This window comes from Mustela nigripes, chromosome 3 (assembly GCF_022355385.1).
Source record: "Mustela nigripes isolate SB6536 chromosome 3, MUSNIG.SB6536, whole genome shotgun sequence".
NCBI lineage: Eukaryota > Metazoa > Chordata > Mammalia > Carnivora > Mustelidae > Mustela > Mustela nigripes.
The window spans coordinates 42155357-42170711 of record NC_081559.1 but is presented as its reverse complement, the minus strand read 5'-3'; the positions used below and the strand labels follow the sequence as shown (position 1 = coordinate 42170711).

Below are 15355 nucleotides of genomic sequence, written 5' to 3'. Positions count from 1 at the left end.
TCTTATTTCCACTCCTTTTTTTTCTTCTTGGTACCTAAAATGTTTTGAGCCCTTTAGGTCTTTCCATTTTTGCATGTCCTTATACATTCTATAGTAAAGAACATGGAAGACACTGAAAAAGATCTGATCAAGTTTTATTCTAATAATGAACAAAGTCATCAGGAAGACAGTATTACTGACATTTCTTAAACTACCTGATTCACAGGATGAGAACCTGAGCAAAACACAGAAATACAAAATGAGTATTTTCCTGGCTCAATGGTGATAAAAAAAAAAACATGAAAAGCAGTCCTAGACTACTTAAAAACATACAGTAGAAAATCAGATGTTTTAATGTGGCAAACAAAAGATCACTCAAAGTTTTCTTTCTATTTGGAGTAACAGCATATATATTTGACTGATCTTTTTATACTGCTCTATCTATAGATGATTGGATACTGGGGTAGTAAATGATTCTATCTTTAAAAACAAAACAAAACAAAAACTCTAAAATTGAAAGTTGGCAATTAAAACTGCAGGGACCAATAAACAAAAATATTAAAACACTAAATAATTTCACAGAATTTTAGACTTCTATATTTTAGGAAGCTTTAAAAGTTTAACAACACATTGTTACAGGGTTAAGGCCAATGTGAAATGATGTTACTAAAAATACCCAGGGGATGAGAAGTGCAAGTCTCAGTGTAAATTCCAGCAGAGACTTCTAGACTTCCTGGAGAATCGTGACCTGCCTGGACTTGGGTGTCCCCTCTCCTAACACACCTCTGCCCAACCTCTCCATATGTGAGATGAGGACCCCTGCTGGCTAGACAGGCAGCTTGTAAAGTCACATCACTCTCCTCCTGAAAATCACAGGGGCACCCAGCTGTTCAGGGTCAATGCTGAACCTTCTAGGATTCTTGCTCTTATCCTTCATGACAGAACTTGAACTTTCCTTCCAACCTCCATGCCTCATACCCCGCTCTTCCCCTTTGTCATTCAATAGTGCTCCATGATGTCTTGTACCGCCTTAGCCTTTGCACACACTCTTCCTTCTGCACTGGGTGCACATACGTCCTCCAGACTACTGGTTCTTACCAGCATTTAAGGTCCAATGAATCAATCTGCCTTCCTTGGGGCCACCTTCAAATACAAATAGGGCACTGACCTACATGGTAAAATGCTGGTGTGTATTTGCTCAAAGAATGAATGAACAAATGCATAATTTGCTTTCACAGTTTCTGTTGGAAAAATACTTAGTAATTTATACATTTACTCCAGACCTGATTTCGGAATCAAACACGCATGTCTTAGCCACCCTCTACCCTCAATCTACTTCTCACCACTTGACGAAGCCTATTTCAATGTGTTCACTCAATGATACCCCGTCTCTTTTCCCTTTCCCTCCACAGACCAGGAATTTTGTGTGGATCCCTGAGCTCCTACCAGGGAGCATGGGAAGCAGCCGGAGCATGGTAAGTGGTCAATAAGTATTTGTGAAATACATGAAATTAAATAGAAAATTTAATAATTGCTGTGAAGTGCACCTAATCTAGATTATTCCTCCTTAATTTAGCACTGACTCTGCTTGTGATTCCAGAAAGGGTTGAGATAATTAAAGGCAGGAAATTCAGTTGTGAACTCTAACCGGTAACTAACTCTGAAAACATGCACAATGTGCTTCCGACAGCCTGCTGTGAACGTCCCCTGCTGGCACATGGTAAGTCCTGGCAACATACTCTGTCCTAGCTGAGGGACACCAGCTCTGCTAGTAAATAGTTTTTGGAGCACCATGCCAAGCATTTTGTTTAAGAGAAATCTTAAAAACTCAATGAATTTTATCATGGGATGGGCAGAGGCCTTAGCCAGCCCACCATGCCGCCGCGTCACATGGGGCATGTACTTTCCTGGTGTGTTCTGGTGCCTGTCCACGTGTGCTCATTCAAGGATCATGAGCGAGACCAGCAGTCTGGGGAGAAGACACTGGGACAGTGTGCAGGGCGTGGCCTCTGGCACTCAAGGATGGAGACAGTAAGACTCTGAAGACTCTCTCCTTGTGTAGTTACTTTCTTGCAAGATAAGACAAATAAGAAAACAAGAAGGGATGACTTCACACAATCCCACACAGTTACTGGCTAGAAAGTGGCTGGGGCAGGGAAACAAACAGGCAGGCACACGGTGTAAGCTAGGTCCCACCAAGAGGAGAAGGCAATATGGGCAGGCTTGGAGGGGAAACAGAGGAGCCACTGGGGGTGACACGGACACACAGAAGCTCAACCAGCTCTGAGCAAAGCAGCGGGCAGGAGCCAAGGACAGGGAGACGGGAGGGGCAGGTGGAGCATGGGATAAAGAAACATCAGGGGCCAGACCAGCTGGGGCCTTGTCAGCCAGAAATAAAACATCAGGAACACAGCCCGTGCGCAGCGAGGAAGCCACCACAGTGTCATGCGGGGGGCGTGGCAAGCTGATTCATGTTTGTTTTTTTTTAGAAGATGAGTCTGGCCAACCTCTCGGAAGCAACAACACACGGTAGGGGAAGAAACAGGGCTGACAAGACAGAGCTGTGGTGGGAACCATGGGCAAGAGAGGCAGATTGGCGGGCAACCAGGTGTGCACTCAGGAGGAGAGTGCAAAGAACCAGCCGTATGAGTTGATTCAGTGCGTTAAGGATATGAGAAACTGTGTGTGGCTTGATCTCCTGGGAGGAGATGGTGGATGGCAGACTGAAGTCTGGAGTCCCCTTTGGAAATGCTAAGTGTGAGTGGGTCAACAGTCCTTCAGGTAGGTGGCTGATTACACGTGCTCAACGGAACAGAGCGTGGTCCAGTGGGGTGTAAGAACTCGGGTGTCCTCTGTGTCTAGATAGATGGCTAGGACCACTCGGAGGAAGGGGGGTGGTGTGTAAGGTGCGGAGAGAAGACTATGTTTGGAGCAACATCAAGGATCTGAGGTCTGAAAGAGAAGGCGATGATTCTGAGACATAGCCAAGAAAATAGCAGGAAAACACAGAGAATGTGTCATGGGGGAAGCCAAGAAAAGAGCTTCCAGCAAGGAGATTATGAAGGAAACCAAGGAGTTGGCAGGGGGAAGGTCTGGCCACAGGTGAGAACAGTGTTTCAGAAGGGCTGGGAGAGAGGACGAATGGGACAGGTCAGAGAGAAAGTGGCCGGGGAGTAACTGGGGACAGGGAGTATGGAAAGCTGCCTCAGGCAGGTGTGCTCAGAAGGAGAGCGGACCAAGGCCTGGGAACTGCTGAGGCCTCCTCCTGGCCAGCACCAGGAGGAGAGCTGTCAGGGCAGGTGTGCAGGCTCCTAGGCAGGATCTGATGACTGGGGAAAGCTGGGGGCACAGGAAGGAGACAGGATAAACCTAGGAACAGAGTCATTTGGACGTGGAGAGCTGATGGGTACAGAGGTGGAAGGGAGGACGCTGGCCAAGGGCAGGGACAGCTTATCCCTTGTGCAAGCAGGAAGCGGAGCGGCCGTGGGCACCGTAGGTAAAGCGGGGATGGGCAGGTGCAGCAGGGGTGGGTCTGAGCATAGGGAGTGAGTGAGCACCTCCCCCTATTTCCTTGGTAAAAGTAAAAGAGAGTCATCAGGTGAATAAGAAAGAAGAAGATTCAAGAAGAAAAAGTTGGAGCCAATCATTTCGCAGCATGCTATGTCTGGTTATCTGTTGCTATTTGTGTCAAAACCGTCACAACAATCCTTCCTGCACCGTGGAGTCAGTGCCCTGAGATCAACAGGCTCATCTACAGAATAAGGCTCATGTTTCTTATCAGAGCCATGGTTCATGCACACTTCACAACCCCTTGAAGAGTGGATCTCAACCTTGGATGCACGTTCGAAACACCTGGGGAACATTCTGGTGCTCAGGTTCAGCCCTGGCCAGAGGAACTGTGGTGCCAGCCCTCAACCCTGGGAACTGGGATTTCTAAAAAGCATCCTGAAGCCTAAGATGTGCAGCCAGGTTTATGAGGTTCCCATTCTCCCAGTTCTCAGTCCCTATCTGATGTAGGTTTCTGGAGAGGGGTCCCCACGACAGAACCTGAGGGGAGGTGAGCACAGAAGGTGGTCCGAGGCCTCCCATTCTCTCAGGACAAAGCTATGTCAGTGAGCACCGTTTAGGACTAGCCGCCCCACTGCAGCCCTGTACAGTTGGCTCACTGAACAGAATTTGGGCCATCAGCCCTCTGTTTCACTCTGTGGTCTCTAGATTGGAAGGGGACCAATGTGATGCCTGCGATGTTGTCCACACATCCTCACACAGGCGGCACACAGGACTGCCAACAGCCAAGGCCTTCCCATGCTTGCTGGGGCCTTCCCTCCCCTGCACTGCGCTCTGGGCACCTGAGACTCAGTCCAGCCCTGGTCTGCTGGGTGGGGATCATTCTAGGTCCTCATCTTGGGGGGCCCTTATGCCCAGCAAGCAGCAAGTGTTTGCTGGATGCCAGGGAACATTTGAGCTGATGAGGGCAAAAGACTGAGTAGAAGCGACAACCTCCGGCTTCTGCCTGGGGGTAAGCTCAAAGTCTCAAAGTCAAAGTCCCTCAAAGTCAAAGGGACGAGACACTTCCTGGGGCTGGCTGCAGGAATTCCCTCCAGAAAGGAGGCATCCAAGCTTCCATCTCTTCAGGAAGGATTATTTAATTCACGAGGGACCGATGGCTGGAAAAAAGGACCAGAGACCTGAAGTTGTCTTGTCTAGATTAGGGTTTGTCAACCTTGGTATTAATGACATTTTTAGGTGGGATCACTTCTTGCGTCGGGTGGGCTATCCTGTGGCGCTGAATTTAGCAGCTTCTCTGCTACTAGAAATCAGAAGCACACCCCTCTGATCCTTAGCTGCGACAACCCCAAATGTCTCCAGACATGGCCAAATACCTCCAGGAGAGGGGAAAAATTACTCCTTGTTGAGAACCAGTGGTCCAGAAGAAGATACCAAGGGCCAGAGAGGGCTAAGAAACTCGCGGCAGGTATTAACAGCAACTGACAAGAGTATCTCTCTCTGCCATCCGTTTAAAATGATTTCTAGACTTCTGCTAGGCAAAATGAGAGCTGCTGGCCTTCAAGCATGAAATCCACGGCTCCCTGTTCTAATATTGGGGGCAATGTTTTCTCTGGTCAGCACCTGCTGCTAGAAATAGCTGGCAGGAAGGAACTAAGAAGATAAAGTACAAAGTAACAGCGTTTTGATTGAGAGAAGAAAAAAAATACACCTTTTCCCCCCTGTGGCCAGTTACCCCAGGAAGCTTCTGCTTTCTCCTTGGCCACATGCAGAGAAAGGAAAGCAGGCTCTGAGCACAGAGGGAACTGGGGTCATCCCTTTAATTAGGCCGACCAGCCCAATGAGGGGAGCAGACCTCAGCCGCTGAGACGGGGTGTCCAGCTTTGAGAGATGAGAGCCCACGGGCCCTTTAACACTGCACTGAGCTGAAGGTTGATGACAAACCCCAGGGAATGGTTTTTGAATGCCAGCCAGGATCGGGGAGGAACTGATGATAAAGGGAAAAGTTCAGGAGAAACCAGAGAAGGGAAAACGTTATTTTCTTTAAAAGCAAGCTTTATAAAGATAAACAACTTTCATGATACAATGTTTTAATATTAAGCATTCACGTTCCCTTTTAAAAAAAGGCAAAGGGGCAAACTGTAAGCTTCTGCATCAGAAAGACCTGGGTTTGAATTTTGGCTAATTATTAAGAGTCTTGGGTTTCTCAGCCTTTTTGAACCTCAGTTATCAAATAGCAACAGTGATTCTCAGAAAATGAACATTAGATGTCAAGCTCTGGACACAGAGCGGCCGCTGACTACAAAGGCAGTTCCCACCTTAACCTTCTCCTTTCCTCCCTCGCAAAAACCCTCCTACAAATGAAGCCTCATGGTCGGAGTGGCTGTGTCACACTACCACCACCTGCTGGCAACACGCCCAAATTGTCAGCATACTATCCAGGGAGAGGAAAAAAGTGCTCAGACTGTAAACATCCCGGCACCCAGTCCCAGCACCCTCTCTGACCATCCCTGGACCAGCCCTGGACCAGCCCCCTGGGAAGGGAAAGACAGAGGGAAGTGTGGGGCACACAACCAGAGGGACTGAAACTTGTGTGTCTAGCCTCTATCATTAAAATAGCCACAGAAAAAAACCAGTTCAAACTATTTAAAGGTTTAAAAAGCTTAAAGGCTTCAGATTCAAGATCAGTGGTCCAATAGCAGATTCTGGTAGATTCCAACAGGAGGACGCAGGATTAAACTGTTGGAAGGGGATGCACAAGCGCACATGCATACACACACGGACTTTCACGACGAAAGCTGAGCACGGTGTGTGCACAATGACAAGGCTGTCTGCTGGCTGGGTGTAGAGGCAGGCTGAAGAAGGGTCGAAGAGAAATGCTTTAGAATCACTGAAAGCAATGCAGTATTCACAGTGATGGCCAGCCAGGGCAGCAAAGATGAACTGTTGGAATGGAGCAATCGGGGTGGGGGGGATGGGGTAGAGCCAGCAGAACCACCTGACAGCCGAGGGTGGGGGGCAGGGCTGTTGTGGTGACACCAACAGTTGAGGCCCAAAGCTGGCACTGGTGGGAGACACGGTGGCAGGCCTGCCTGGCCTGAACACACTCAGACACACACGTGGGGGGTCCACTGGCATAGGTGTGATGCATCTCAAAATGCATTTAGCCTCAGAGCAAGATATGACAAGAAAGTGTGTACAAACGACCCCCTGGTGTCCCCTGCTACACCCTCAGTAATGCAAACTCTAGGATAAGGCTTCTAGAGAAAACGACCTATAAAGAAAATGATTAATAAAAAAAAAAAAATCACAGGCTCCCGATAAGACTCACGAAAACTCTCAGCCAATAGTTGTTGCAGAGATAATTGTCCTGAATCTATCAATAAAGCTAAGCTGCCCCTTCATTGACTGCAAACAACAATTTCTTTCACCCAGGATTATAAGTTGGTGTTCACAGGCTCACTGCTGCCATTACGGTGATAAACAGTTTAAACCACAACAGGGTCTGACATGTAGATCAATTCTGGGTCCATAAAGAATCTACACAAGAGGTTGCAGGACAGGAATTTACAGCCACCAGTTTTTATTCCCTCTTGCTGCAAAAATTACTTCTGTCAAACACTTAGGAGAGTGAGGAAAAATGTAAAAAAATTAATTTTTCATGTACTACGGGAACAGCCTCTTCCAATGCTGAAGCTGAAGATGAATATGTTTCTGCATTTAAAAAATTATGCCGAGCAGCATGTGGCACTTCGCCTAAGAGGGACCCAATCCTCCGTGCTGCTCGAGAGCCAGCAGACAGCAATTTGAAACCCCGAACTGAGCTGTCTGGATTTCCTCTAAGGGCAGATGCGGGTCTCATGTTAGCAACGCCAAATTATATTAGACATTTAATTTTAAACCTCAGGTACTTAATGTAAAACCTTACAACAGTAATAGTCATAAAGCAGTGGGGCATTCCATTTCACAGAATGGATTCTTCTTCTCCTCCCCCCTTAATTTAACCAGAACCTCCTGTTTGGTAGTTTTGCACACTACAAAGTAATCTATCTAATTAGGAGTTGCTCACAGCTGCTTAAAAGAGAGAAACCCCTCAGGGTACCTGTGCATAGAGAGGGGTTGCCTTTCAAAAGTTCTCCGGAGCCAAAGTCTTAATTTAGTTGTGGACGAGGGGGCAGAGAAAAATTGAGTCCTGATGTTGTTATTATTACGTTTTATAATAAAGTGTATGACAATGGGAAGGCAAATTCACCAATTCAGGGGCATTTGGATTCAAAAGCAGCTTAGCTTTCCCTGTCCCTGCTGCTAGCGCTGTGTAAGCTTTTATGATTCTGACATCCAAACCAGATACCTGGGCCAGGCAGGGGGGAATAAAATGATTAAAAAAAAGATAGTGGGATTTGTATCAACTGTAACTTGAAAAGAAAAAAGTATGACAGAAAGCTATTAATTATATTTGTTTCTTTGGTGATTATTTTCCAACACGGCAGGGAATGTTGATGCCCAAGTTGAAGTCTGGAAATCCATTCATAAACATGTTTCCTTGGAAGTCGCCTGTCAGACCTGATGCCCTGATGTTCATTAAAAATTGCTCAGGGTCTGGGGACCTGATGGATCACGGAAGGCAGGGATGGTGCTAAGCAGCAAGAAGCCAGGATGTTACTCTCACCGCAGGTGGGTACAGGGCTTCTTAATGCCCAGGTGGACCAGAGTACCCAGGGATCCCAGGAACATGAGGCTGCCACTGGGCGGGTCTTGGCGGAGCCATCCAGGCTCTGACTCTCAAACTCCCAGGCACTGCCTGATCCCAGAGCCATGGTTCTCAAACGTCAGCATGCAACACGGTTCCATGGAGGGTTTGTTAACACACAGGTTGCTGGGGCCCAGCCCTGAGCCTCGGAGTCAGTGGGTCTGGGAAGAGACTAGGAATGTGCACCTGTAACCAATTTCCAGGGGCGGTGACTGCTACTGTTTGTCTGGGAAGCACATCTCAAAAAGCACCGACGTGTTCTCAGGTTTGCATCCCGGCCCCTCTCAGAGGGTGAATTTGAACAAGCAATACGGTCCCACATCTCCCTACCCACCAAGTAGAGCTAACATCATTGTCTATTCCCTGAAGATCAAATGAGATCAGCCACATGAAGACCTCCATAAATATAATCTCTCATTATTATTACCACTGTTGTTTCCCTTTTCAACTATATGTTGGTTGTGACATGCCATCAACCCTCAGAAAATAGAAGAAGCAGGAAGGATCGAGGAAAACTGCAAGAATCCTCCTTCTGTGCAGTGCTCTGCTGCCTTTCCAGATCTTTGCTATATAAGTGATGCCAGCTCTAAGCCTTAAAATTAAGATGCTAATTAATGTTGCCATTCTGACCTCTTCTTGTCCAGTCTGCACCCATCTCCCCTTGCACACTCCCAACAGCCCCTTCATGTCACGTCCACTCCCTGGTGGTTGCATTTCCCTTTTTCCTTCTCCCTGAGCCCTTGTCCAAACTGCCTCAATGCTTATAATAACTTCCTCTTGTGGTTTGGCACCAAAAAACCCCCCATCTGGGTCTGTAAGCATTGTTCAAGTTGGATTCTCTTTCAGTTTTCCTTGATGGACTGTCCATCCCTCAACTACCTGCACAACCTCAGCCCAGGCTTTCCTACAGGTTCTCTGTGTCCCATGGCACAGGGCTCACAAAGGGCGGGACTGGAGCTCCTTCTGTGTCATGTTTGGGGCTCAGGCCCTGTGGCGTCAGGGAGTCTAAAGAGTTTTACCAAGCGTGCTACATGAAGAATGGACACTCGAGGGTGTCAACAGATGAGAAATCACTTTGTAAATATAAAAACACCATTTGTATGTAGGCAAGCACCGTCTCTTACATGAACTTTATAAATGTGTGTGTAGAGACCAATGCCATCTCTTTCCATGCAATGCCACTTCCAACCAAACTGATGGTCTGGAAATAACAGAGTCCCAAGCTTTGGTGCTGGGGAGTGCCTGTGGCACACACGCCTAGCTGGGCGCAAAGAGCTATGATGTGGGGTGGGGGCACAGTGACCTAGTGAGTCTTTATCAAAGACCTAAGTGTGCAGCAGGAAGGCTTACACAGAACAGATTTAGACAATATGCCACTTTCCATGCCTTTTCTAGAAAACATTCTTTTTTTTTAAAGTAGGCTCCACCCCCAGCATGGAGCCCAATGCAGGGCTGGCACTCATGAGCCTGAGATCAAGACCTAAGATGAGATCAAAAGTCAGACGCTTAACCCACTGAGCCAGCCAGGCGCCCCTATAAAACATTCTGAGTAGAGGGGAGGCAAAGACTGGGGGTGAGGTCTTTCTTAAGAACCTGCTCTTTTGTCCCCCCCTCTTCCCAAATATAACTCCCATAGAACATAAGGAGAACTCCAATGCTGTTGCCCTCCTCAGGCCCTGGTAGTGGATCCATAGTGAACTGGGAGGAGGAAAGTTCTAAGAGGTCCCCATTTGACCAGGAGGAACCAAGGCAGTGTGCACAGCAGGCTCCGGAAACATCTGTGCAGAAAGGCGGCCACAGGCCAACCGTGGCTGGCCAGCGATACTGAAAGAGCACCTTGATGATGCAGTAATTATGTGAACTGCTTGCTCACTGTAATGACAGCAGCAGACACTCGGCGACAGAAGCCACCCCGGACCAGGTGCTGTGTTCACACCCAAACCACACAAGGAGGGAAGCACACCCATGCTTCGGACCAGACAGGCTTGTGGCCACCATGTGGGCGGTTCAGGTGCTGACCCAGCACAGGCCCTTCCAAGGGCAGGCAACAGAGGTGAACACTCAAATGTCACTTTCCAAGGGACCAAACTCCAGGTGCTTTGTCTCAGTGAGTCAGAACCCGCTTTCCTGGGGTCCTTGGGCATCGCAGGACCTGAGACAATGGGCGTAAAGCCCTAAAGAGGCAGAAGGGGACACCGATTGCCAAAGCATCCTCCTCTGGGTGGGGAAGGGGGCCCAGAGGCAGGTGCGTGCCGGGCACAGGGGCCATGCTCTGTTCACACATGCCATGCCACCCGCCCTTCCCGACCCACACTGTCATGGCACCCCTGGGTGTGGCCTTGATGGACTCCACTTCTCCTCAGCAACCAGTCTGGAGCTGTCCTTACTGCAAGCCCTCACTCGGCAGGGCGGGCCACAGAGCTGGAAGCAACTAGAAGTAAGGACGATGTTTACCCACAGCAAACGTCCTGCTACAGCAGCTGGTGGGTCTACAGGGAAGACCTGATGCTGAATCTTTTAATTAGAACAAATTATGCTAAAATTACTTTACACCCCTGTCTGATAGACGACATACAACAGTGGGAATTCCGTTAAATACCGGTGAGCGGGCCGTAGATAGAACGCCACAGGCAAAGTGCGCTGCTGCAAAGCCAGGCGGCCTCGATAGCACATCAGTTACGATTCCGCCCAGACATCAGGGCGGCTTCTGACGTCCACACCCGTCTCCCAAAAGGCTGCCCACACTCATCAAAAAAAAAGGTGACAGGGAACTCTCCAAATTTAGAAGGTGCATCAGGAATTTTGGAAAACTAATAGGGAGAACGAATTCTGTGTTTTCCTTTGATGAAAAAAGCAAACACACCCCACATCCGACAATGGAACATCAGCAGTGCTACTCGAAGTATGGGTGTGGGGTCTCAGGGAAAGTGTGACTGGGATACTGGCTATAATTATTTCTCGCCTCCTTGTCATGGGACCGTGTGTGTGCAGCCTTGCTTTCCAAACCTGGCAGGCAATCTGCTCCTCCCTGATAGGACCACATGGGAGGATGTGAGTGAAACCTTTGTCAAGGACCAAATGCTCTGCAGATGAAAGGTGACACACACCCAGCTCATGAAGCTGCCCCATAGGGCCTGCACACAGAGTGAGCACGGATGACCAGGGAGCCACATCCGGCCCCTGGCTCACACCGAGGACCGTGAGGGGGGCGCGGGTCCGGGGGCCTGCGCCCTCTCTTACCACTGCTGATGGCTGAGTTTGCAATGACCGTAGCCTCACTCCACTGGTCGGCACTGGAGACAGAGTAGGAGCGCTGCTGCATACCGTCCGGCCGGCTGCCGAAGGAGCCCAGGCTGATGCCGCTGGCCATCTGAGACCCAGATGCACTAGTGACATTCCCTAGGAATAAACAAGTCAGGTGAACACCACCTCGGACTGCAGACCCCAGAAGCCAGCACGAGTCAGTAGAGACGCCCACGTGGTTGCGCATGGTGGACCTCGGTACCGAGAGCAGCTGGCATCCTGCCTATGTGAAAGATGGATGCATCCTACAGAACAATATTCAAGAGGAAAACAAGGGTGGAACAGATCCTAGGGAGCCTGCTGGCACACTGCCAAGGAACCTAACCACGCAACACAATCCTAAACAAAAAGACGCCGACGCGACACCATCTCTAGGTGGGGGCAGAGGTGAAGATGGAAAACCCACTTTTGGGCAAAGCCTCAGTCCCAGCAAGACGAACCCTACAGGAGCCCCCACTGTGTCCACGTATTGATGGAAGGGAAAATGATCACAAATGGCAGCCAACTTTTACAGTGAAGCTCTACTTTATGGTCAACACGAATTGAAGCTCCTAGACAAGACATTGGAGGACATGCACTCTTAACCCAGGTTAGCTCACTCTTACCCCGAAGAGGCCCAGTAGAGGAAAGACAGCCTTCGCCACTGCTCAGCACATGGGGCGGTTATGGAACAGTCCCAATGTGTGTGGAATGACAGCGATCAGGAGCCCAACATCAGAACGAGTGATCTCCTGGTCATATCAACTATAAACTCAAAATCATGACTCAGAGCCTTTCTCTAAAGTGCGGCCATCCTACCGTCTGTGAGTAAATTCATGTATTCGATGCAGATCTTCAGAGAGATCAGGTTTGTTTTGTTTTAGACTTTCCTGCTTATGTTAGTTTAGATCCAATCAAGTTCAAATTGTTTTAATAGAAGGCTCTCATAGCACAAGATTTTAAGTGCATAGATTGGGTTCGTAGTTCCCAAATATGGCCAATTACCAGAACTGCCCATGGAACTTTTAAAAAACAAAGGCTTCAGAATATTTGTATTTTGATTCCGAAGGCCTGGGGCTGGGGCTGGGGCTGGAGAGAATGCACATTTCCCACAGAACTCTGGTGGTCCCGGTGAGCCATCAAGATGTGGGAACTGGGGCTCTGCTACCAACAACCAACTGGACTGCGATCCCAAGATCATCTACTGAAACGCCTACGTGAGCCATGCAACAAACAAGTGGTCCACAGAGATGAGATGCTTCAAAAAATATATTTCTACTTTAAAAGGGGATACCGATTTTATGCTGTTATCTGAACCGGGAATACTTTGAATGTCACAGAGGAAAACTATTCCCAGGCAGCTCTACCCACTTCCAGAAAAAAGCTGAAAGCAACACCTCAGGACCTGGAGCATGGGCGGACCCAGACCCTCCTGAGTGCGGTTCTCAGACCAGTGCTCGGCCAGGAGCTCGTTAGGAACGCAGACCCGCAGGCCCTGCCCTAGCTCCTGCTGTTTCAGACCCTCCTTCGGAAACGTGGGCACACACGACATCCTGGGGGCACCTGCTGAAGCTCGGATACCCAGAAATCACTACGAACACGATACCGACAACTGGAGCTCTTTGCCACCTCAGACGCCTGCTGTCAAAGGTGTCCTCAGACAGCATGCAGGACTGCAGGTCAGGAGCCCGCTCCTGGTTCCGTCTGGCTGCAGGGTCTGAGCCAGTTTAGCTATTTCCCTCCTACCACGGAGGTGCTGATTTTTGGGCCCACTCAGGCCCTCCAATCCTGTAAGCACACATTGTGACTGATGCTGCTGGCTAGGATTCCTGCACCCACTCGGGGGCTGATCCCCATGGCAGACTGGGGAGAAAGGCCGGGCATCTGGCAGCTCAGACACAGAGGAGCAGCTCATGCTCACTGGGGGTGGCAATCAGGGACAGACCACATGCTCCTTCGGGGCTCAGACCCACAGCAGGGCACCATCTGGGGGTGCGGACGAGGTACTCCCATTGGGCAGTGCAGTGTGGTTCTCCCCCTGCAGCCTATGTCCATATAGGTGTCTGCTGGCCACCTTCCCACCATCCCTTTCCCCTGCCCTGCTCTCCTAGGAGGGCACCCATTTAGGCTACAACCACTGGCTTCCTGTTAGGCTCAACCAGTGGGGAGAGGGATGAGATGGGCGGTCACCTGGGGCTGGCTGTCCCTGAGACTTTCTGGGGCACCCCTCCCCTTGCCCCAGTGATGTCTGTGGCACTTCCACCAGCCCCGGTGCCCACACCTTCAGACCCTGGGCCTGCTCTTCCCTGGGAGGATCCTCATCTCACACACCTACACTCAGAGCCACATTCAAGACAAACCCCACTTACCCTAAGACCTCAAAACCATTTCTACTTTTATCACATGAATTCTCGGCAGATAGGGGCCCAAGGACACTGCTAATACTTTTATGGTAGGGCAAAGAAAAAAGCTGGAAAGAGGACAGAGAGGACCACGAGAAGATCCACACAAGCTGTGACCTCACCGCTGAACCAGCAACCCCCAGCCCCAAAGCCTAACTGCCTGTGGGCACACCTGCCGTTTGGCAAAAACGTTGAGGAGATGATTCTTTCCTCTCTGTGAGGGCCAATCACACCGGTGACGAGTCATGATCAAGCGTGCACTCTGTCCACAAAACCTCTTCTTACACCAGCCTGAGGCACACAAGGGCAAGGCTCACAAGTACCCAAACACCTTCACTGTCTGTCTTCGAGCCAATGATGCCAGGACGACACTTAAGCCCACAGTGTGGCTTCCCTTCCGGGGAGTGGCTCCCAGACGACAACCAGCCTAAAAACCTCCTGACACACTTCCCTTGAAAGGCAGAGTTTCCCAAGTGTACCTGTCCCTGACTACACATAGCAGAAGCCCTAGGATATCCACTTGCACACAGTGCAGCCTGCTCAGTCTGAACTTGGGACAGGAACACGTGCAGTGTCCTAATGGGGGTATCCGACAAAGAGCTCGTCTTAGGTCAACAAACTCTTCATGTCCAGGCCAAATAGCCACTGTGGAAGGAGAGGAGTAGGTTTCTTGAAATGAACACACTGTAGGAAACCTATGTGACAGAGTTGGCCATGTGTCTGCAGCGGGTCCCCTAGTCCTCAAGCTTCCAGGTGTTTGTCAAGTGAACTTTCAAGCATAGCACGTTCAATGTATAAAGCTGCTGGGGAGCATCTCTGGGGTTTGGCTCCTGAGGGGATCCTCAAGGAACCCCACTGGGGCCTGTGAAGAAACTTCTGGCAAGACTGTGTGCTCCTGGTGTGTGACTGCCGACTCAGCGCAAGACCCAAAGCAGGTGGGCAGAGCTCTTCAGGAAGCCCAACCTCAGGGCCCTGCAGTGCGTGAGGCTCTCCTTCTTGCAATCACACCAAACCCCCCACTGTGGACTCAAGATACACTACATGACCGAGTTCTGGCCACATGAATATGGGTAAGACTTGTGGCCTAGAGTCTGGGTTGAGCTCATAGATGATTTTTCCTGAGTACATAATGATTTCTTTTTAAAGGCAGAATCTGGGAGATATCTTTTAAAAATCTGTGGTTTCTGGCATTATTTGAAAAAATGAAGAGCATCTGGCAGCAGCGGGCTTGTGCCTGTGCTCTCCAAATGGCCAGTGCAGCAGCCAGAGAACACACCTGCCTGCCCAGTCCTCATCTTTGCTAACCGCGAGTCACAAAATCTTTCAAAAATTGGCTGAAGAACAAACTTGTTTCAGAAGTAAAACGTTTCTGATTTTCTCCCAAGAAAGCGAATCTCTCGTATATACTCAATTTTAAATGTCAGTTAAAATTTTT

General features: G+C 49.3%; 1 protein-coding gene across 5 annotated transcripts in view; it reads right to left on the bottom strand.

Annotated features, from left to right (window-relative positions):
* AGAP1 (ArfGAP with GTPase domain, ankyrin repeat and PH domain 1) overlaps window positions 1-15355 on the bottom strand; it is a 506008-nt gene that overhangs the window by 139014 nt on the left and 351639 nt on the right. For 4 of the 5 annotated variants that reach the window (XM_059393776.1, XM_059393772.1, XM_059393773.1 and 1 more), the window contains exon 12: window positions 11477-11635. The exons of the other annotated variant lie outside the window; for it this stretch is intronic. In XM_059393776.1, the coding sequence (XP_059249759.1) occupies window positions 11477-11635 (159 nt within the window). The remainder of the gene's footprint in view (window positions 1-11476; window positions 11636-15355) is intronic. 5 annotated transcript variants of the gene reach the window in all.